Source organism: Pan paniscus, chromosome 13, assembly GCF_029289425.2.
Source record: "Pan paniscus chromosome 13, NHGRI_mPanPan1-v2.0_pri, whole genome shotgun sequence".
Lineage (NCBI taxonomy): Eukaryota > Metazoa > Chordata > Mammalia > Primates > Hominidae > Pan > Pan paniscus.
Genome location: NC_073262.2, coordinates 60,100,281 through 60,123,191, shown reverse-complemented (window position 1 = coordinate 60,123,191; position 22,911 = coordinate 60,100,281). Strand labels below are relative to the sequence as shown.

The following is a 22,911-nucleotide window of genomic DNA, read 5'->3' as shown; positions in this document are numbered from 1 at the left end:
AGGGAATACTTCAAAGATTAGGTGGCATTTAAACTCAGCTCCTAAGTGAAAAAAATTTTAACAAAGATGGGGTGGAGTATATATTGGTCAAAGGATCCAAAATTTCAGTTACACAGGAGGAATAAGTTCAATAGACCTATTGTACAACACAATGACTATAGTTAATGGCAATGCATTATATACTTGAAAACTGTCAAAATGGTAGATATTAAGTATTCTCACCACAGAATAATATGTGTGATAATGCATGTTAGTTTGATTTAGCTATTCCGCAATGTATATATATTTTAAAACATCATGCTGTACACCATACATATATACAATTTTTATTTGTCAATTTAAAAAATCAAAATCAAGGGGGTAAAAAATAGAAATGGGGAGAATGGGGAGGGGTTTTAGAAAGAGAGCTGTTTAAACAAAGATACAGAGATATGATAATGCTAGATGAATTATCAGGAGGAAGGCTATCATATCTTGCAGCAGGAAGCCAATATATTTAGACTAAAAGCTAAGACTGAAAAATTAGGTACAAATTAGATTGTAGACGATTTTGAATGCAAGGCTAAGAAGTTTAAATCTAAATCAACAGTTATGGGAACTTGGCACTATTAGATAGGAATAGTTTGTTTGGGAAGACCATTTACGGGAGACCAGTTGCCATCTATTGTGTTGTGTTGAGGACTGAACTTTGGGCCTCAACTAGGAAGCTGCTGGTGGTCATGGAAAAGAAGAGAGAGATATCAGACATTCCAGAGGCAGAAGTAACAAAATGAGAAGTCTAACTGAAAAGAAAAAGAGAAGTCTGAGACAAATGAGATGGGAGCTGTGTTCCCTACAGGATTGTCCTGGTGAATCTTGTTCTTTCTCTACTTCAATGTGTGCATATCTTGGAGCATGGAGTGGGCTGTGCAAAGCACACTCTTCATTCTGAATGCTCATCTTCCCCAACTTTACATTTCTGAAATTAGGATACGTCTTACCATCTATGGATGTGTTTAATATGGAAATTTTTCTTGAAAGGCAGTTAGTAAATCAACAGTACATATTTTAATTGATGGTACCTTATCATCAAAGAAATAAAGTGTACATTATTGCTGTGTTTGGGTTTTGCTTTCAAAACAAAGTTATTGTTTTGGGTTTTGTTTTTCAAACAAAATTATTCTATAGTCTTACAATTAAGCCAAACAGCCTAGAATGCATAAATTACATTTAAATATTAAAGACACAGTAAACATTATCCAACAAACACCTACATTGCCCAAAGTAAAGAATCACTGCAAAAATAAGTCTACTGTCAGAGCTTTGGGCAGATTATGAATGTATTCATCAAATGTTTACTGATGAGCTCTTATGAAAAAGCCACTCTTCTAGGTGCTAGAGGGACAGAAAATAAATGAGAAAAGAATTCTGTCTTGGAGGTGGAGCTCCCAAGAAGAAAAAACAGGTATACATAATTTTAACAAGGCAAAATGTGATTTATCATAAGAGAGATCCCCAAGTTGTGCTTTGGATTATTTGAAGAGGGGATGCTCATGTTTGCTTGGGAATATCAGATGAGACTTCAGGGAAGATGTGGCATTTAAGTTGGGCTAGGAGAGTGGGGAGAATTTCTGTAGCTAGAGGTCAGAACCTGGAAAGGACCATGTTTCTTCAGGGAACACAGCAGTCCAGAGTAGTTGGAGTGTAAACCATAAGCAATAACAGTGATAACTGTAGGAAGCATTTGCTGAGAAATTACTATGTACCAGGCACTGTTGTGTTTTACTTTGTGATATGCAGTGTTATTGGTCCCATTTTACAGATGAGGACACAGAAGCACAGTTAAATAACTTGTGCAAGGGGCTAAGAGCCCAAGCATCGCCAGTAGGCTTTACTTCTTTCGTAAGCACGACGCATGTAAGAGCACGCACACAGTGATGTTCAGCTATGAAAGAATGCTGAACACAGGTCAGGGGAGGTGTTGCAAACTTATGTTAAAGAGTTTGGAGTTTATTCTATAGCCAAAGTGACAGCATTATCTAGATTTGGAACACTATGTCACTATCATCATGGTGTGTATAGTAGAATTGAACCATAATGGTCTTTAGTAATATGGTACCAGGGAAGTGTAGAATTGAACCATAATGGTCTTCAGCAATATAGTACCAGGGAAGTGTAAATTGTGTGTCAAATTCTAGCATCTTTCAGGGGACATTTAAACTCCTAAATTTTCATAAGACTTTGCATTCTCAAAGACCTTTTCTATTGCCTATGTCATTTATTTTGATTCTCATAATGATGTGACATTTCTTCCTGCATTGGTTATAAGGGGAAATGTACCCCAAACTGGCACTGATTTTCTCAAAGCTCTATGGCTGACAGGTGGTGGAGCCAGGGAAAGAAACAAGGTATCTGGAGCCTGGATAATTGCTACTGTCTTCTGTTTAGTCCTTGGCACTTTCTTCTTTTTACTGGTTTTGTCTCAACAATCCCCCTTTTTACAATCAGAGGTGTAAATGAGCATGTGTATGAGAACTGATAGGTTTGCTTGACACTGCAAGTCAGTTCTCCTAAGCAGAAGATAGTATTCTTACCAAGCAAGAGAAGTGGACCATTCTCTGGCTGACATTAGCAGAAGCAGGAGGTCAGGTGTTTGCCCTGTAGCTTCTGTACATTTCTGTTGATGAGTAGGGAGCAGTCCTAGCTGGCTACCTCTGGAAACTCAGTGTCTGGCTAACATGGTGAAACCCCAAAATTTATTTTCTTACAGTTCCAAAGGTTAGAAGTTAGAAATGGAGGTGTCACCAGGGCATGCTCCCTCTGAGACTCTGCACAGAAGCCTTGATTCCCTCTTCTCTGCTTCTTGTGGTGGCTGTCAATTCTTGGTGCTTTTTGACTTGCAGCTACAAAGTTTACAATCCCAAATCTGCCTCTATCATCACATGGGGTTCTTCCTGTGTGTCCATCTTCACATGGCATTTTAATCTTCTTATAGGACACCAGTCATATTGGATTAGGGCCTACCCTAATGACTTCACCTTAAAAAGACCCCATTTCTAAATGAGGTTACTCTTACAGGTACCAAAGGTAAGGATGTCAACATATCTTTTTAGGGGGACACAATTCAGTCCATAAAAGATAGAACCAATAATTGACAATCTTCCTTTTATTAAGGTTAGCTATATACTTGTCATATCACTTTCTCAAGATTGTAAACTTCTTAGGCATATGAGCTGAGCTCTAATAGAAGAAATACTTTGATCCTCTTTGGTAAATCCATAGTATTGTTAGAATTATTGTTTTAATTGTAATCACACAAAACCTTTTTTGTCAGTCTCTATCTTTCCTACTTGATTTTTTTCCCCATGAGGGCAGGGATCTGGCTCATTTTTACATTCTCACAGGGTTAGCACAATTAACAGGAGACAGTATTGCAGAGTGGCTAACCTTCTCATGTTTGGAAAATGATGATATGGTTTCTAATTCTGGCTGTTCTGGGTCTTAGCTGTTAACCTTAGGCAAGTATGTTGGCTTCAGAATCCTCATCTGAAAAGAATGATAAATATCATACTCTTCTTACGGTTTGTATGAAATTAGAAACATTTTGCATATTGCCTGTTATTATAATTATATACTCAGTAAGTGCTTGCAGAATTGAATTCAAGGAGGCCAAGCAGTCTAGTCATAGTTCTGCCATTAAATTACTCTATTCCTTTGGGCAAGACTGCCATCTTTTCTGAGCCTTCATTTGTTTACCTGCAAACTAAGGGAGTAGATGAGATGACTCTAAGATCCCTTCCAGTCTGTAAATTCAGCTAGTGTCTTCTTAGGACTTCAATAATACATATACACACTTATATATACATATATGTATATACATATACATATATACACATACATATACAGAAATAAATAAATATATGAGATATATATATATATATGCAGTCAGTCCTCTGTATCCATGGGTTCCACATCTGTGAATTCAATCAACAATGGATTGAAAATATTAGAAAATAAAAATGGATGGTTGTAGCTGTATTGAACATGTACAGACTTTATTTTCTTGTTATTACTTCCTAAACAATACAACTATTTGCATAGCATTTACATTGTATTAGGTATTATGAGTAATCTAGAGAGGATCTGAAGTATATGGGAGGATACGCATAGATTATATACAAGTACTACATTATTTTATATAAGGGACTTGAGCATGTGTGGATTTTGGTATCTGCAGGGATCTTGGAACCAATCCCCCACAGATATCAAGGGATGACTGGAGATATACAGATGGAGAGAGAGAGAGAGAGAGAAAGAAAGAGAAATATATATATGTATTTGATATATATAGCAAACCAATATATACTCGATTCTATTCTTTACTGAGGAGTCTAACAAATAGTATGGATTTATTAGAGGGCTATATTGTTATTGGTTTCTCTCCTGTGCTTACTACCCTGAACTGTATATATTTGACTTATGTCAATTAAATAAAATTTGAGAAATGTTTATGGCTGCCTATTATAAGTCAGGCTCTGTGCTAGGTTATGGGCACCCAAAAATGACTGGTATACTATTCCCTGTGTTACATTTGAATCTCAAAACAATTGAGATTTCATATCTTTTTTTTACAAATTGTAAACAGTCAGGAAAAGAAATAAAATAGAGGATTCTGGTTTTCTAAGAAGTTACCTTACTGCTCTTCTGTAGTTCCTTCTGCTACACACACACACACACACACACACACACACACACACACACACATAACTTTCTAGACTCTGAAAACAAAAGTGGAGAAGGTGAGGAACATTCCAACTGTTGCTTTCTGTTGGCCTTTCTCTGCCGATCCACTTACCATTCTCAAAGACAAGTCCCCTATAGGGAGCAGAGCGAATCCAGGCAGCTCCAGAAGGTAAGCAGAGTGGAGGAGTGTCTATTTGGGGAACACTAAGGTGAAAGTTCTCCCTAGAGCTCGTCCATCCACATCTGGATGTGACTTATCACCTTTATTCAATGGGTTGAGTTGGGACCTCCCTAGTCGGTAATATTTGAACTGGGATTTGCAGAGAGAGAGAGAGAAGACAAATGAAACAGGCCAAGGGGAGCAGTGTTTTGGGCAGAAGAAGCAGTGAGTGCAAAAGCCCTCAGGAGGAACTGCTTCCTGCTGGAGGAACAGAAGGAAGGCCAGCGTGACCAGGGTGATATGAAGTTGTAGGATCTGCTAGAACATGCAGGACCTTGAAGGATAGGGTAAGGAGTCTGGATTTTATTTGAAGCCCTGGGGAAAATCACCTAGATTTCATGCTGGTGTTTTGTTGTTCCAAGTATTACACAAAATTCCAGTCCCCAAACAGGTTTCTTGCTTTCTAAGAAGTTACTTTCTACAGCCCTGAAGCCCTTGCCGATTCTGTGGGGCTGCCTGTCCACGCCCATTGGGCACAAGTTAAGATTAAGTAAAAGCCAAGCCCTGAGTGTGACGCAGGATGCTAAGTAAGGGAAGAGGAAGGAACTCTGTCACTTGTTTACCTTGAATTTTGACAGAAGATTTGGATTTCGAAATGGAACTGTGTGTGTGGTAGAGAAGGGTGGGGGTAATAAGTGAATTAGACACTAGAAAACTGCCACTTTAGAAACAGTGGATTTCAAAAGAACACACCAATGCCCTTTACCATCACAAAAATTAATGGCTACTCTCTGCTACTACATTATTTTGTGGAGACTTCAGTAGATCTTTTTGAGGAGGAAAAAAAAGACAAAGAAATATGAAAGAATTGCCTAAAAGAATGAAAACAAAATCACATTAAGCAAAATAAAATCTTAGCCTGTAAACCAACACCAAACAGCCATTGGATAAACCAATAATTCTCATTGGCAAGCATAAACAGAGGTACGAGGACCTTTAAAACCATAAGACATTATGAACTAAATGTGATTTGCTTTTTAAAATTCTTTGTGAATTGTTGATATTTTTAAAGTTGACCAAATAATATATGAATGTGTACTTACTATAAAAGATTCAAGCCATATATGGCATACACTTTGAACTTTCCTACCCATCTTCTCCCACAATGGTTCAAGAAGTAACCACTATTCTATTAACAGGCTGGTATATATCTTACTAGTCTTTTTTTTAATGTCTGTACATGTTAGTGTACATATATGTATGTGAACTTTAAGAAAAAAGTATAAATGAGATCACACCATACCTATTATTCTACCGTTTTCTCCACTTTGTCTTAAAACTCTTTATCAGCATATGAATGTTTATTGTATACTTTTCAATAGGTGCACAGTATTCCATTGAATTAAATTACCATAAATTATTTAACCAGTTCCCTATTAATGTAAATTTAAAACTCCGGTTTTTTGCAATCACAAACAATGCCACAAGAATCATTCTTGAATTGTTTTTTGCACATATGGAAGTATTTCCATAGGGTCAATTCTCTCTCTTTTTTTTTTTTCTTGAGACAGGGTCTTGCTCCATCACCCAGGCTGGAGTGCAGTGGCTCCACCATGGCTCACTGCAACCTCTGCCTCCTGGGTCCAAACCATTCTCCTGCCTCAGCCTCCCGAGTAGCTGGGATTACAGGCACCTGCCACCACGCCTGGCTAACTTTTGTATTTTTAGTGGAAATGGGGTTTCACCATGTTGGCAAAGCTGGTCTCGAACTCGTGACCTCAGGTGATCCACCCAACTCGGCCTCCCAAAGTGCTGGGATTACAGGCGTGAGGCCCTGCACCCTGCCCTAAGGGTCAATTCTTAAAAGAAGATTCACTACCATTAACTGTCAAAAGTGTAACACATTACATGTTGTACATTTAAAATTTTGATACTGTCAAATTACCCCACTGTTATTATGTCTTTATTGATTTGTATTCCTACCAGAAGTGTTTAAGTGCTCACTTACTTGCAATTTTGCCAATACTGGATTTCACTAACCTTTATTATTTTTGTTTATTTGGTGAGCAAAAAGTAGTATCTATTTCAGTTTTTGCTTTCCTGATTACTAATTAGGGTGAGTTCCTTTAATAAATCTATTGACAATTTGTATTTCACCTGTAAATTATCTGTTCCTAGCCTTTGCTATTTAAAAATACTTTGTTGAGAAGTATAATTTTAAGAACTCTATTACAACCATTGAGCAATTTTCTGTCACAAATAATTTCTTGCTATCTTTCACTTAGCTTTCACCTATGAACATTATAGCTTTCATTGAACAGAAGTTTTTCATCTTTACATTGCTAATGCTTTCTGGGCTCTTATGTATTGTTAGGAAAAGCATTCCCAACCTAATTATATTAAATATTCTATATTTTCTGCTATTCTTTTATAGATTTTAAATTATTTTTACTTTTCTAACTCCTTAAGCTGCCTGGAAATTACTATTATATTATCATAAAAAGCTAAGATTTAATTTTTTTCAAATGGGTTCCAGTCTTATTTATTGGAAGATATATTCTTTTCCTAAGGCATTGAAATAACTTCTTGGAAATATAAATTTCTACATATGCATGTGTATGTTTGGGGCGTCTCTATTCTTTGGTAATATTGTATTTATAGACATTCTTTTTATTGACCTTTCCTGTTTGACAATACAGTTCTAACCCATATAATATTAAAGATAGATTTCCCAATGTCCATCCTTACCTCTATCTCTTACCTCTTTTATTTTCAGATTTTTCTTGGCTAGTCTTGTGCACTTTCTCTTTCAGATGAGTGTGAGAACGTGTGTCAAACTTTATAAACAAACAAGCAAGCAAACACACAAAACCTACAGAGATTTTGACTTGCAGTGAACTATTTTAGAACATTTGGGGATAATAAACGTATTTACAAGATGGGCTCTTCTCATATGAGAACATGGCATACCTTTCCTTAGTCTGGACTCTAGAATTTTCTTCATAACATCTTAAGAATGCTTGCTAAATTCATTTCTGTTTTATGACTTTTTGGCTATTTTGATGTGTCTTTCTCCCATTCTTATAAGTTCTTTTGTAATAAGATAATATTATAGTATAATATATTAACAAATATATAACATAACTGTTATTGTATAAGAAGCTTGTTTCTTTATATTTGTATGTTGTCTTTTGAATGCTATACTTCAGAAAAATTCTCACCAGGTTTTTGTTCTTCATGAATTGTCCTGGATAATCTAGTTATGAAGCCATATAATCAACAAACTTGACAGTTTCATTGTGTTTCTTTATAAATTCAATATCTTTTGTTTGTGATATACTGTAAAATTGTGAAGAGTGATGATGGTTATGGTCATCGTGGTCTGCCTTTTTACAATAATGAAAACATTTACATTTCAATATTAAGGTTAATGTTGGGTGGGTATTTCTGGTAGATACTCTTCATTATGGTAAGGTATTTTTCCTTCTATCCCCAGCTTACTTGGAATTTTTAAAAGCAAAAATCAATCTTAATAGCTGTGACATCTATTACATTGAATTTAATTTCTTTTTAATGCAGAAATTTAGTGATTTTATTTTATTGCCTAAGGTCATGCTCTTTGCCTCAAATAGATTTGAATGAACTCATTTCAGTAAACTATTCCTGCCAGGCGCAGTGGCTCACACCTGTAATCCCAGCACTTTGGGAGGCCGAGGCGGGTGGATTACAAGGTCAGGAGATCGAGACCATCCTGGCTAACAAGGTGAAATCCCGTCTCTACTAAAAATACAAAAAAATTAGCTGGGCGTGGTGGCGGGCGCCTGTAGTCCCAGCTACTCGGGAGGCTGAGGCAGGAGAATGGCGTGAACCTGGGAGGCGGAGCTTGCAGTGAGCCGAGATCGCACCATTGCCCTCCAGCCTCGCCGACAGAGCAAGACTCCGTCTCAAATAAATAAATAAATAAAATAAAATAAAATAAATTATTCCTATATTCAAATAGAAACAGCCCTCTTCACTGAAGCCAATTTCTATTGGGTGTGGTGAATACAATTCATTTATTTCATGGTTGTTATGGCAGCAAGATAAAGATATATATGCATCAGGTTAAAAATAAAACTAAATGAAAATTATCTATCCATTTCTCTATATAGACAGGTAGATCTCTATATGCCTCTATATCTTGATCTTGACGTTTATACTTGATTGGACATATTCTTAAATATTTTATTAATCAAGTAACTTTAAAATAAAAATAGCTACTTTTTAAAAAATACAATAGTCCTCAAAGAAGGAAAATACTCCGGGTAATAAGTGGTCAACCAATTATATATTTCTCTTAAAGCTTTAATCTTTCTTGGAAAGACATCTTCATATTATAGAACAATTCCCTTAGTACAAAAATGTTGTTCATTCCGGTTGAGTTAAACCCTTTCTACCTTTGTCTTAATAGGTTAATGAACAAAAGTTTGTTTTGAATGAATTTTAAACAAATCCAGAATTAGGGTTCCTTTAACTATTGGTTATCCTGGTTACTTTGTGTTTCTTTTTAAAGGGATTTTTGCTGTTAGGGCTTTATCTCTCCAAAAAGGTGACAGTCTGTAGAAATTGGGGAACTCATTAGAGGGCTGACGCTTTTTTTTTTTTTTTTACAGAGGGATTCAATAGTCTACTGTTCTTCACACTCTATGTGAAGAGTCTTTTCTGTTTTCTATAAGCCTGTATTTTCATTCAGTTTTATTTTTTAACCCGATTAAATTATGTGGTATGAATGGGAACACAATATAAAGCAAAGCAATTACAACTACAATGGTTGATGTCAGGGCTGAAAGTCTCAGAATCCCCCTCTCATACCTTTCTCTTTTTCTTCTTCTTCCCTTATTTCCCAGGACATTCAAAGGATCTCCTTACATTTTCATGAGTACAGTTTTAAAATCATTGCATAGACTACCTCTTAAGACTCAAAACAACCCGCATTCACAGAGCATTTTGTATAGATATATGGATAAGTCCACAGGAGAAGCTGCCTTTTAAAACCTATGCACATCCTGACTGCTTCCAAGTGGCCCCAATACTACTGTGTACCTTCAGCATGGACCCTTCAACATGAAGCCATCTCTGCCATATGCCCAACATGCTCAAAGTACTCCCCCTAAACCTGAAATAGATAAAGTTGCAAAAGGAATATTTAAAAGTGCAGTTAATGATGTTTCTAGGTGATAAGTGCACCAAATGAATGTGTCTACTTTTATATCTAAAAGAGTGTTGGAATTATCTTACTGAGTTATTTCATGAAACACTGATCTAGATAATCTATTTAAAGCCCCAATTGAATTTAGTGGCTTAATCCCTTGAATGATATTGCAATCTACCCATAGCTTCATGATTTGATTGAATTAAACTTGAATAAATCAGAAAATTATTTCCTTGCACTTGTATTAAAAACATAGTAGATTTGATGTATTGCTAGCTATTATTTATATTAGGTTTAAAGTTTTTCTTTGTGTTGTTTTAAACATGCATGTCACAACTCTAAGCCAATATTTGGCTTATATCACACTAGGATTTCTAATATAGGGTCTTTATGACCTTTGTTTCTGTTATTTTCCTTTCCTGAGCTGCCTATTTTTCAGGGCTTGTCCTAGTTACAAATTTTTAGTTTATCCTTTTCTGAAGAAGGCTATTACTCTCTGGGGAGTAGTGTTCATAATTCCAGTGATCCACACTGAGTTGGATGAGGACATCTGTCTACCCAGCTCCATCACTCAAATAAGGTGATACATAGGACAGAGCAGTTTTCACATTTAGTGGATCCTCATATATGAGAGTAACTTTACTAAATCAAATTTACCTTATATAAATTCAAAGGCACAATATTCAAATATTGTCTATGTGACTTTAACACATCTCCTACATCATTCCAGAGACCCAAATAAAAACTTCCCTTCCAAATGAAGGCAAAAGGCCAAAATAAAACAAATTAGCAAACCAAACCACAACAAAACAAAATCCTGTGATGTTCCAGGAAGCCAGATAAAATCTTCTTGTGCAAATAAAGGCAAATAGCAAAAATAAAACAAACAAAAAACTCAACAACTATCTTAAGATCAGAAAGGCATAGAGGAAGTCTCATTTTTTAAGCAACCAGTTACTCTTCTTCTGTGTCTTACAATAATCCAGAAATTTCACACATTGGCTCTGATAATGGTTTTCAAACACATCTTGATATTCGATGGTAAGGAATTCACATGTATTGTGTAGCCTTTAGACTTCTTCAGGGTGAGCAAGGGCATCCTTGCTGCACATAGAGGCACTTAGTAATGAATAGGGCTATTCATATAGAATTCATGTTATATCCTTTTTTAGCTTTTCCTTTTGAAGGCTTGTTACTTAAAGCAAAATTCAGTAGATATAGCTAACTTTATACCATGTGCTATTCATGGGCTATTCTGTCTATTTTTTCCTGCAAATTTTTGTTTTAGATATGTGAACACTAAAGTTTAGAGAGTGTATTAGTCAGTTCAAGCCACCATAACCAATACCATAGCATAACAAATACCATAGACTGGGTGGCTTTAAACAATAGAAATTTATTTTCTCACAGTTTTAGATGCTGGGAAGTCCAAGATTGAGGTGCTGGCAGATTCAGTTCCTGGTGAGGGCTCTCTTCCTGGCTTGCAGGAGGCTGCCTTCTTGCTGTGTCCTCATATGGTGGAGAGAGAGTCCTCTGCTACCTCTTCCTATGAGGGCACTAATCTTATCAGATCTGAACCTTACCCTTATGACTTCGTTTAACCTTAAATGATTCATTAACCTCCTTATAGGCCCTATCTCTAAATACAGACACATTGAAGCTCAGGGCTTTAATGTATGAATTTTTGGGGGATACAACTCAGTCCATAGCCTTTAAAGCAGCAGAGCTAGGACTTGAATCTAAGTAGTGTGACACTGGAACCCTGTTGTCAACCCTCTTACAGCTGCCTAAGATTTTCATGGATGATTGTAAGGTTGGCTCAGTTTGTCTTGCAAACCTTTCCACCTTTCTTTCTCTGTTCCGTGCTTTAGGTATATTCCTCTCACCTGACTCTACCAAATCTCCATGTTGTAGGCCCTCAGTGTTCATCTCATTTGTACTAAAGATTAATTCCTTCCAAGGGTATTTGCATATTTATGAACAAAATGTTCCAAATAAGAGCTTTGCCCCACATAACAAATATTAGCTTTTAGAGCATAAGGCAGATGAGACGTATTTTTAAGAGACTCTGTCCTCATCTCTCAGATCACCCCTTAGTGAAAATTGTAGCACTTTGGAATATGGGCTTGTAGTACATACATTTCCTACCAAATTAATTTTTTTCCTTATTAATACCACAGAACACTATTGTTTAATCATTTTGTTTAATACCTACCTTTCTCTTTTTATTAACATTTATTGAACAATTTTTGTATGTAGGACATAAAGTATACATTTAAAGATAAAAGATGTTCCTTGCTTTCAAGGAAATTGGACATTAGCAGAGAAACAGATTTGTATACAATTAACTATTGCCCTAACTAGAATATATTAAGTCTCAAAAGAAGAATCTAAAAAAATGATATGACATTTCAGAGAATGAAATCAGGCAATATAAAATAATTTTTATTTTATTTTATTTTTTTGTGAACAGTGAGATACTCCTGAAATCTTTTGAGTACCTAGGTAGCTTGATCCAATTCATTTCCAGAATCACCTCTCTAAAATAAACGGGAGGCTGAAGGGGAAGAGAGTCTGGTCTATTATAATTTTCCTAAGGTAAATCCTAAAAGAAAAGAGACGTTCTAAACAGTAGAACACCTTTGTAAGTCAAGGATTTGTTGTTTGGAAGTCACATTCCCCTTAAAAGATTACTGTTTCTCCACCCTTTATCACAAGGGACACTTTTGATCATGATATTAGTGACTGGCATGACACAGGCACTGACAGAACAGGGAAATGACCAATAAAAATAGACTAGGTCAAAAATTTGTAATTAACAGGTGTGACCACATTGATATGGGCTGGCTGGATGTCAGAGGTACTTTTGACCCTTGTTTTGTATCCAGGTATCCCATTATTTGAAAAATTTTACTTGTTAACACATTTCATGAGTTAAGTAATAAGTATTTTCCAGTTTCTTAATTGAATGATGATCTATGATTTACATCAGCTTAAGGTCAGTATTACAATGAATTGGTACAATTTTAGTAGTCATTTATAAAAATGGGTGAGTCAGTTGGCCTGAGTGGGTGGCCTTATATTAAGCAAATGTATAATTTCCATTTGGCATTTTAAAATATTAAGAATAAAAATTAAAAATATTTACCTAACTTTATCAGATTCCTAGGGTACAGTGGACTGCTGTCGTCCATTAATAGTGTTGATTTAATTTATGTGCCTCTTAGCCTGAAAATGTTTTTAAAATCAATCTCTCTCTCTGTCTTCCTAATACACACACACACACACACACACACACACACACACGCACACCCCACATATACCTGTATACATATCTGTACATATCTATAAATATAGATTTTATGTGAATATCTTTATAATTGGTGTATTCTTTAGTTGCCAAGGTATTTACCACTCCCTTTTGCCTTACACATTTATGTTACTTACCTGGCTTCTGAAAACGTATGTGTTTTTAATTCCTGATTTAGACCGTTATATGTTTGTGGTGATATCACTTTGTCCATGTCAAAATTCAATTCCAGTATAATGAGTCATGCTGTGATAGAGTTTTTAAAATCTATAATTGGCTTCAACTTTTGAAGCACTATTAATTCAGATTTTACTATTTATATTTGGCAATTTCTACTTGAGTTGAATTCATCTTCACTTCCAGTACACACACATTTCATTTTAGTTCAAAGATTTGCTAACTCTTTCAAATGCTAGTATTGATCTTCAGAGATTTTAAAAAGCACATTTGACTTTTTGTGCCATATAAAACTTCTCTTTTTGACTTTTGTTTCGATTCTTCCTTTTACTTGCCTCCCCTACTCCTCCACTGAAACCAGTTCTCTCAAAACTACCTGCCCCCAACCTCAGTCAAAGGAAAAAAAAAAAAAGCATCTGATCTTGAGTACTTGGTGATGGTGCCCTTGACCCATATGCACATGCAGGGACCAACAGGCAATGTTCTTGGTGCCACCTTGGTTTGCCTGTTACCTTCCTGCCCACTCCTTTCCTCCCCTGGGACCACTTGCTGATGCTGCCGCAAAGTCTCGTCTAAGAAATGGCAACATTGTGCCCTAAATGTGCTGGCTTTCCCTTCCCATTGTACTTTGTAAAGATCATGGGTAATTTTTGTAAGGACAAAGTAGTAAAAGGACAACCAGAAGAATACTGAATGGTTACAACCTCAGTGGCAGATATAATGTCTTTTTGATGAACATTAATGATCTAGGGTATACTTCAGGGAAAGTACAGTATTACAAGGACTTCGAGAGAGAACATTATGACCGGCACCTGTAATTCTTGCCCATATTCACAAGAACTGAATGTCCTCGTGTGCTGACTTCTGCATTGCATTGCTAATGTTAAGTAAGAGAATGGATGGGAAACAAATGGTAGCACTTGGGGACATTTTTCTTTCTTCTCTAAAGAAAAAAATGGCAAATGGTGGTGTGAATGCAACTTGCCACAGAACATAAAAGCGTAAGAATTCTGGCTGTTTGAGGTGAAAAAATAAGTTGATTTTTCTTTAAATTGTAAAAATTAGCTCCAGGTTCTCTCAGGAGCTTAAAGAAAAAAAGCTTTGAGAAATGGGAGTGAATAGCAAGATAGGGTTTGTGTAACAAGTTCCTCAAACCACAGAGGTCACATGGGCTCTTTCTGCTTTGCTACTTTTGATTACTTGTCAGAGTTGTACTTTTAGCTTCCCCCATCCTGCAAGGCCACTCAACCATGTGCTAGCTGGAGTGATCTTTATTCACAATGTCTTTACAAAGGCTCCTGCAACACAGCAGCAATGGCAATTTGGCGGACTTCTGCGCTGGGCCAGCGTATAGCTCTTACTCCACACTCACAGGCAGCCTTACAATGGACGATAATAGAAGGATTCAAATGCTAGCAGACACGGTGGCTACTCTGCCTCGGGGACGAAAGCAGGTATGATTGCTATTTTGTACCCTTTAGAGTGTTCACATTCTCTTGAGGGCAGAGTGATATGTTTGTCTGACTTCATACTAATGGTGATATTTTAGAGGCTTTGGAATTACTGGCTGATTATTATGGGTGAAGGAGGTGAGATGCTCAGGGAGCTAGGTGAACCAGTCCAAAGATTTGAGACCACAATCAAACTTTTTTTTCAAGGGAAAAATTAAGATTGTTTTTCTTATTTGAAGAAGTGCTCAGGTAAAATAAACATCATTAAGCATTAAAAACTTGAAGATGGTTTATACAGATACAACCAGTATGAGAATTAATGCTCTTTTCCCCATTGTGTCTCCACTGATTCTTTCCCTTCCATCCTTACTTGCAGTCCTTGATGGTCATTTCAGTTCATAATCAAATAAGAAATACTTTTTCTGAGGACAAATTTTGTTGACTAATTATCTTCAGCTCTGGGTTGCTGGCACATACCTCAGGCTATTGGAAAGTAAGATTTTTTTTTTTTGGATAGATGAGTGCCAGATTGAATATCAGCTCACCACTTAGTGTCTGTGGGATCTTGAGCAAGCCACTTGCCTCTCTAAGCTTCAGTTTTGTTTTTTCTAAAATGGAGTTAATAATAGAACCACCCTTATTGGGTTCTTATGTCGGTTAAATAAGGAACTGTGCAGTGCCTAACACAGTGACTGGCATTCAGTGTGTGTTTATTAAATGCTAGATTATGCCATTTTAATATTTTTATTGCAAAGTTTGTCTCTAGGGATGAAAACTCATTTGGAAAAATCTATGTCTAACTGAATTTATTTTGATTTTTTCGTTCTTCAATTTCTAACATGTAAAAATTTTTTTTTTAACCATAATACCTCCTCAGGATTTTTTTTAAACAACTTGCTCTAAATCCCCAGGTACATATTTGAATTTCGATGTAGCATTTCTACAGAAAATATTTAGAATTGCCCTAGAGCAAGAATTTTTGCGCTTAAGTCTTGCATGTACAATCATGTGCTTCTCTTAAGCCTTCTAAATTCAGGATTAGAGAGGTATGGCATAGTGGGAGAGACATGATCTTTTTTCAGTGATGTATATAGCTGATTCCTTGGTATTTTTCAGAGTGAAGATAAGGGCACAATTTTCCATGATTTGGATTATTGATTGTTCTCAATCTAAAGTGCTTTTATGATACAAAGTTTAATGTAATGATGAACATTTTATCAATCTACAACCTGTCTGAAGATAAAGCAACATGAGAAATGCTGACATCTTTTTTCAGTTTTCAGATATAAAGCAGTCAGATTTTCTTTATATTTGCCATGACACTATCACACCAACTATGGTTCACTTGATTAGGCTATGATTTTTTTTTTTTTTTGCTGGAGACTGTGGGTACTTTTTCAATCAGGGTGGGAACTTTCCACCCTCTATGTCCTCCATACCTGCAACCTTACTCATTTGATCTACTCTCTAGCCCATGCAATTCAATGCAACACATGGTTTCTGAGCACCTACAAGGAGACAGACATCATGCTAAGTGTAGGAGGTAAAAAGACGAGAAGGGAATGTTTCCTACCCATATACTGTTTACAATTCAGTAAGCAGAAAGAATGGGTTTTCTGCAAAGTAAAACAACATGAATACTCTCATCGAAGTGAAACATCTGTAAATATAGCCTTGGAAATAGATATTCGAGACATTGAAGGGTATTCCAGATATTGAAGGGTATTCCAGAGCAAGGGAGAAATTGAAGCTGAGGCATAGATCCTGGTGCCTGGAGGACTTTTTTGTGTAACAACACAATATTAAGTGTGTCAGGAGAACCTGGTTAGTGTGTAGGAGGTGAGAGGAGATCTCAGCGCTGGGCTGCTTTACAGAACACTTGGACAACTTCCCCTGAAAAAGCCGGCACGAGGGCCACTGAACGTGTTTGAGAAGTAGAGGATTTCAGGAACCTTATTGTAGAAATGTAGTGGATTAGTGAGTAGAGACTAGTGGTGAGGGAGGAACTTTTGCAGTAGTTGGAGAAAGAGGAAATGGGGGAACAGAAAGGAGACTGAAAGGCTTTAATATGAAAGGGACTGAAGACAGAGGAGTCACATCTGGTTTTAAGCCAGAGTGAAGATAGCGTGAACTGAAAGAAGGCAATCAGTAGGAGAGGCTGATTATCAGAGGAGGATAAAGAGAGGGATTTTGGCATATGAAATACACGTGTGTGTGTGTGTGTGTATGTGCATATGTACATGTACACATATGCACACAGGCATACACACATCCCCATACTAATTAATTTATGCAGATGTTCTCATCTTTTCTAGGTCTTCTCATTCCCCTTCTCTCAAATTCTTTCATGTGGTAGACTTTCCATATTCAAACAGCTTTTTCTTACTGTTGTGAGAATTGCTTTAAAAAATAGCAAAACAAAACTTCTTGTACATGATAGTTCTGATTCCGTACAATTATCATCAATGAGACTTGATGCAAGTTTATCCCAACATTTCACAATCTTCCAAATGGATGTTCATTTCCTTTAACTGGTTTTTAGAGAATAATCACCCATTTGGCACTGACTAAATTGCAGGCAACAAGATCCTTGTGAGGCAATCACATGAGCAGGTGTTTCTCTGCCTACTGTTATTTTCAACACTTTCAGGGCTGACGTCAACAGCTCATACTTCTTGTTGTTGTTGGCTTTGGTTTCTGCAAAGCTATATCTGGTTAGCTTGTAGTTTCAAATTAGTCTTCAGAATCTATTGGGTGTTTACATTCAGAATTATTTAAAAATAGATTTCTCTGTGTGCATATTATCTCACTACCTGTACTGATAGGAAGTGTCAGACACCCCAGTATGGCTTCTACTTGTGAACATAGTTTTAGGGCAAAAGAAAAAAAATCTTTGCAATGGAAAGCTCGGTAGGAAGGAGACAGGAGGAATTAAGGACAGTCTCTATCAATGATGTCAAAGAAGTAGTGATTGTCTTACCACCCACTCTCATAACTGTAGTACGTTGCTTTTGGAAAGCAGTTTTTACAGAATGCTATAGTGAGAACCAGGGACCTGACAAACAAGTCCACAAACTTCAGTGGTACCACAGACTGACTCTCTTTTCCTAATTTTCTTTTAGTTATCACATTATTGCTAAATAGGCAACTTCTGGCAGGCTGATTTCATCTATAAGTTCAGATAGGGAATGTGTGCTCTGCTCTGGGATGTGTACACTGCTGGGCTGGGCTCTGCCCTGCAGGAGCTTTCACGGTGTGTCCGGCAGCACACCCATCAGGTGCCGTAACTCCCAATTGTCCTGAACTACACCAGAGGATTTTAATCACCTCATGACAATTTTAGGTAGAAAACTGTGCTAATTTCACTACAAAAGACTTTGAAAATTATTCTTTAATCTGTATTGTGGCATGCATGGTCAATATCCAATAATTTTTCTTGAAGAGTCTGTGAGCCCACAATCAGACCTTACTTGGAAATGGCGGTATTGTATTTCGGTTTCTCCGGGCACTTAACGTCAGGAAATTAAGTTCAGCTCCATTATTTTGTTGCATCTTTGAATAGTCTGTGGAGCGTTGATATCCTAATGCTCCTTATTTAAAAGTGGGTGGGAGTTGCATGGAAGAATTGGGGAGTGAGGCAGGGGACTGGAAAGGGAGCAGAGCACATAATTTTGGGGCCTTTGAAACAAGTAACAGTGACAAAAAACCTCACTCTCGAATCGGTAACCTCTCCCCAGCACCCTCCCCAACACTTTCAGGAGATGAGTATATAGAGTGGGGACCAGGAGGAAGTAACCTCTGTAACCCAGAAGTGCCTAAAGTGTTGAACTTTGAGCTTCTCTAAGGAGAGCTGGCTATCTGGCTGAGCTGCCAGTTACTCCTGTCTTTCAGAAATTGACAGCTGAAGTATTTGGTCTTGGTTTCCCACTGAAGAGGAATGTGTGGAATCACTGCAGAGCAGAAGAAATTAAATTTTGAATATTAATGCCTGATCTTTTAAGTCATCTGACTAAAAACAGAAGAGTGATCGTAAGCCCAACCCTAGGTATCAGTGTATTATGGCTAGCAAGGAGTTAAGAAGCTTTGTCTATTCAGCAGTCATAATTGAATGTGTAGTTTGCAAGCCTGCCAAATTGCTAAACCTAGATTTCTCATATTAGATAATGTGTAATAAAAGACAGCTGTTGCCAGCATATGCTGTGAATTGCACACCAGTTCCTCATTCATGATTTTTGGTGCCATCACTACAACCCTTAGAAAAGGCTCTGACTGGAGGGCTGTCTGGGGAACGTAGACCCCACTGGTCAGATCCTTGAATAAGGCTGCTCGCCCTAGGGAAAGGGGGGCAGGAAAGACTTTTTTTTTTTTTCAAAGTGCAAAACCCTTGATAAGACCTTAGACACACTTCATTTCACTTTAGGCAGGTAGTTTGGTGTGTGAGCTAGTTTCGAACCCTGGGAACATTCCTTTCCACATCGCCTGAGTCTGACAGCCCAGATCAAAAACAAGTAGGCTTTGTGTCAAGACGTGGCACGTGTCAGAGAATTTGACGGTACTTAATTTATTTAAATTGTTTTTTGTTTAAGCGTTAGGTGCTTGAAACAGCCTCTTAGCTAATACCGAATGGAAACTAATTTGTAATTTGACTTAATCTGACTTTTGGTGTTGCTGATAACCCAAATTAGTCAGTCCACAGGAACTGAAAATCTGCTATGCTTCTCATGTTGTGCTAGACAAATATTTTCATCTTTAACTAGTCAATTAGCTAGATAGAAAGGTTAGAAGTAGAGTGGTGGGGGAAATATCTATAGAGGCTTCAGGTCTGTCCTGTGGTTTAAAAGATTTTACATTTGAATCTATCCAGAATGACTTTTGATTCAAAAGACCGATTGGATGAAATCTTGAAGTTCCTAATAGATGCACTGATTTCTGGCATACTAAAAGGGTATTTAAAATTGACAAGGCTCAAAATTTTACTAATAATTTATTAATTCTTGCCACCATTCATCCACTTAGCAGCTATGTACTAAGGCACTACTATCTTTGTTTTCTGTTAGTACTTTTTTTGCATTTCTTGTTTCGGATTGAATTTTTTTTTTTGTTCTTGTCTGTTTTCTTTCATTTAAAATTTTTTGATTTTTAAAATTTGTATTTATTCAGTTGATATATAATCATACATACTCATGGTATACATAGTGATGTTTTGATACATGGAATGTACAGTGATCAGATCAGAGTAATTAACATATCCATCACCTCCCTCACACAATGATCATTTCTTCGTTTTGGGACTGTTGAATATCCTCCTTCTAACTATTTGAAACTAGTACATGATATACTATTGTTAACTATAGTTAGCCTACAGTATAGAGCACTAGAACTTATTCTTCCTATCTAGCTGTAATTTTTTATCCTTTAACAAATGTGTCCCTATCCATTTCTTCCCCCAACCCTTCCCAGCCTCTAGTATCCTCTGTTCTACTTTTTACTTCTATGAGATCAACTTTTTTTAGCTTCCACATATGAGTGAGAACATGTGGTGTTTAACTTTCTATTCCTGGCTTATCTCACTTAACATAATGTCTTCCAGTTCAATCCATGTTGCTGTGAATGACAGGATTTCATTCTTTTTTATGGCTGAATTGTATTCCATGGTGTATATATGCCACATTTTCTTTATCCATTCATCTGTTGTTGGACACCTAGGCTGATGCCATCTCTTGGCTATTGTGAATAGTGCTGTAATAAACATGGGAGTGCAGATGTCTCTTCGATATAATGATTTCCTTTCCTTTGGATGAATTCCCAGTAGTGGGATTGCGGGATCATATGGTAGTTCTATTTGTAGTTGTTTGAGGGACCTCCATACTGTTCTCCATAGTGGCTGTACTAATTTACATTCCCACTAACAGTGTATGAAAGTTCCTTTTTCTCCTTATCCTCACCAGCATTTATTATTTATTGTCATTTTGATAATAGCTATCCTAACTGGTGTGAGATGATACCTCATTGTGGTTTTAATTTCCATTACCCCAATGATGAGTGATATTGAGCATTTTTTCATATATTTGTTAGCCATTTGTATGTCTTCTTTTTCTTTCTTTCTTTTTTCTTTTTTTTTTTTGAGATGGAGTCTCACTCTGTCGCCAGGCTGGAGTGCAATGGCATGATCTCAGCTCACTGCAACCTCCGCCGCCCGGGTTGAAGCGATTCTTCCAACTCAGCTTCCCTAGTATCTGGGATTACAGGCATCTGCCATCATGCCTGGCTAATTTTTGTATTTTTGTAGAGACGGGGTTTCACCATGTTGGCCAGGCTGGTCTTGAACTCCTGAGCTCAGTTGATCCACCCTCCTTGGCTTCCCAAAGTGCTGGGATTACAGGTGTGAGCCACCATACCCAGTCTTGTGTGGCTTCCTTTGAGGAACATCTGTTCAGATCATTTGCCCATTTTTAAATTTTTTTTTTCTGTTGAGGTATTTTAGTTCATTATATATTCTGGATATATAAATGAGTAGTTTGCAAATATTTCCTTCCATTCCACAGGTAGTCTTTTCACTCTGTTGATTGTTTGCTGTGCAGAATCTTTTTAGTTTAATATAACCCCATTAGTTTATTTTTGCTTTTGTTGCCTGTTTTTTGAAGGTCTTATTCATAAAATTTTTTCCCAATCCAATATGCTGAAGCATTTCCCCTATGTTTTATTCCAGTAGTTTTATTGTCTCAGGTTTTACATGAAGGTTTTGATCCATTTACTTATTCTCAGTTGATTTCTGTATAGAGTGAGAGGTATGGTCTAGTTTCTTTCTTCTGCATATGGATATACAGTTGTCTGTTTTCTTTCATTTTTAAAGCTTGCTACATATTTAAGATTTTTAAATTTTACTTTATGTATTTTAGTGATTATCCTTGAGTTTTTCCTATGATATTGAATTTAATAAAGGACAATGTTGAAGACTATCTTTACATATTTCTCCTGAACGTGAATATTTAATGTGGCTCTTCAACCACGTCAGTTGCTTCCATTTTCGTTTAGTAGTTTATTTATTTTTATCTATTTCTCTATTTTTAAGTTTCCATTCTATTCCAGGCCCTGTGCTGGGCATTGGGGCAGAAAGTAAAACAAATAACATTCCCCAAGAGGTCCAAATCACACAGATGATTATGTACAGATGTGAAGTATTTGATCCAGTATGCATTTCATATAAATATATACATATATGTATACACATATATATAGCTCTCTCTATATGGATATATGAATAATATGATGAATACTGATAGCAAGAGTAATACTTTAAAAATATAAGCCCTTATTTATAGAGGTATAAGAAACTTTTATAAAAAGAATAAAAAAGCCCTAGTTATCATTATGTAATTTGGCTTAAGGGCGGAAAACAAGCAGCTGAAGATAATAAAAATAGATTAAGAAAATATGAGTACAATATAAGGGAGAGACTGAGAATGCTTGGAAATATCAAGTTTGTGGCTCTTTTCTGCAAGGAAGCCCACTAACATAGATGAATAGTCCTTATCCTTGGTAACGGTACATACGAGGTACAAAATCAGGTTACAACAAACCATACCAATCCTTGTAGGCATTCCACAGTTAGTGCTTATAAATTGAAAAGAGATACTTTTTAGCAAGACTAGAGAATCTTTTTGGGTCTGAGCAATTTATTTCAGTCTCCATTGCGATATAAGTGAGTTGAAGCCCAGAACTAACAAAAGAGGAAAATATAATTAATTTACAGCAAATTGGTAAGAAGAGACCACCTCTCCATTACGTTAAGTTTATGGACTGGTGGCTGAATTCTTAACACTGGTCCATTCCAGGAAATTTGTGAAAATGCTGGCATTTGGTACCTGGTAATTCAAAATTCCTACAGTTATGTAGGCTT

At 36.6% G+C, this 22,911-nt stretch overlaps 1 protein-coding gene across 2 annotated transcripts in view; it reads left to right on the top strand.

The window, feature by feature from the left end:
• CYTIP (cytohesin 1 interacting protein) overlaps positions 1 to 22,911 on the top strand; it is a 76,953-nt gene that overhangs the window by 30,175 nt on the left and 23,867 nt on the right. Inside the window, exon 1 of one of the 2 annotated variants that reach the window (XM_003832709.6) lies at positions 14,719 to 15,014. The exons of the other annotated variant lie outside the window; for it this stretch is intronic. Coding sequence (XP_003832757.1) covers positions 14,841 to 15,014 — 174 coding nt within the window. The 5' untranslated portion in view covers positions 14,719 to 14,840. Of the gene's footprint in view, positions 1 to 14,718; positions 15,015 to 22,911 lie in introns of those variants that run through there. 2 annotated transcript variants of the gene reach the window in all.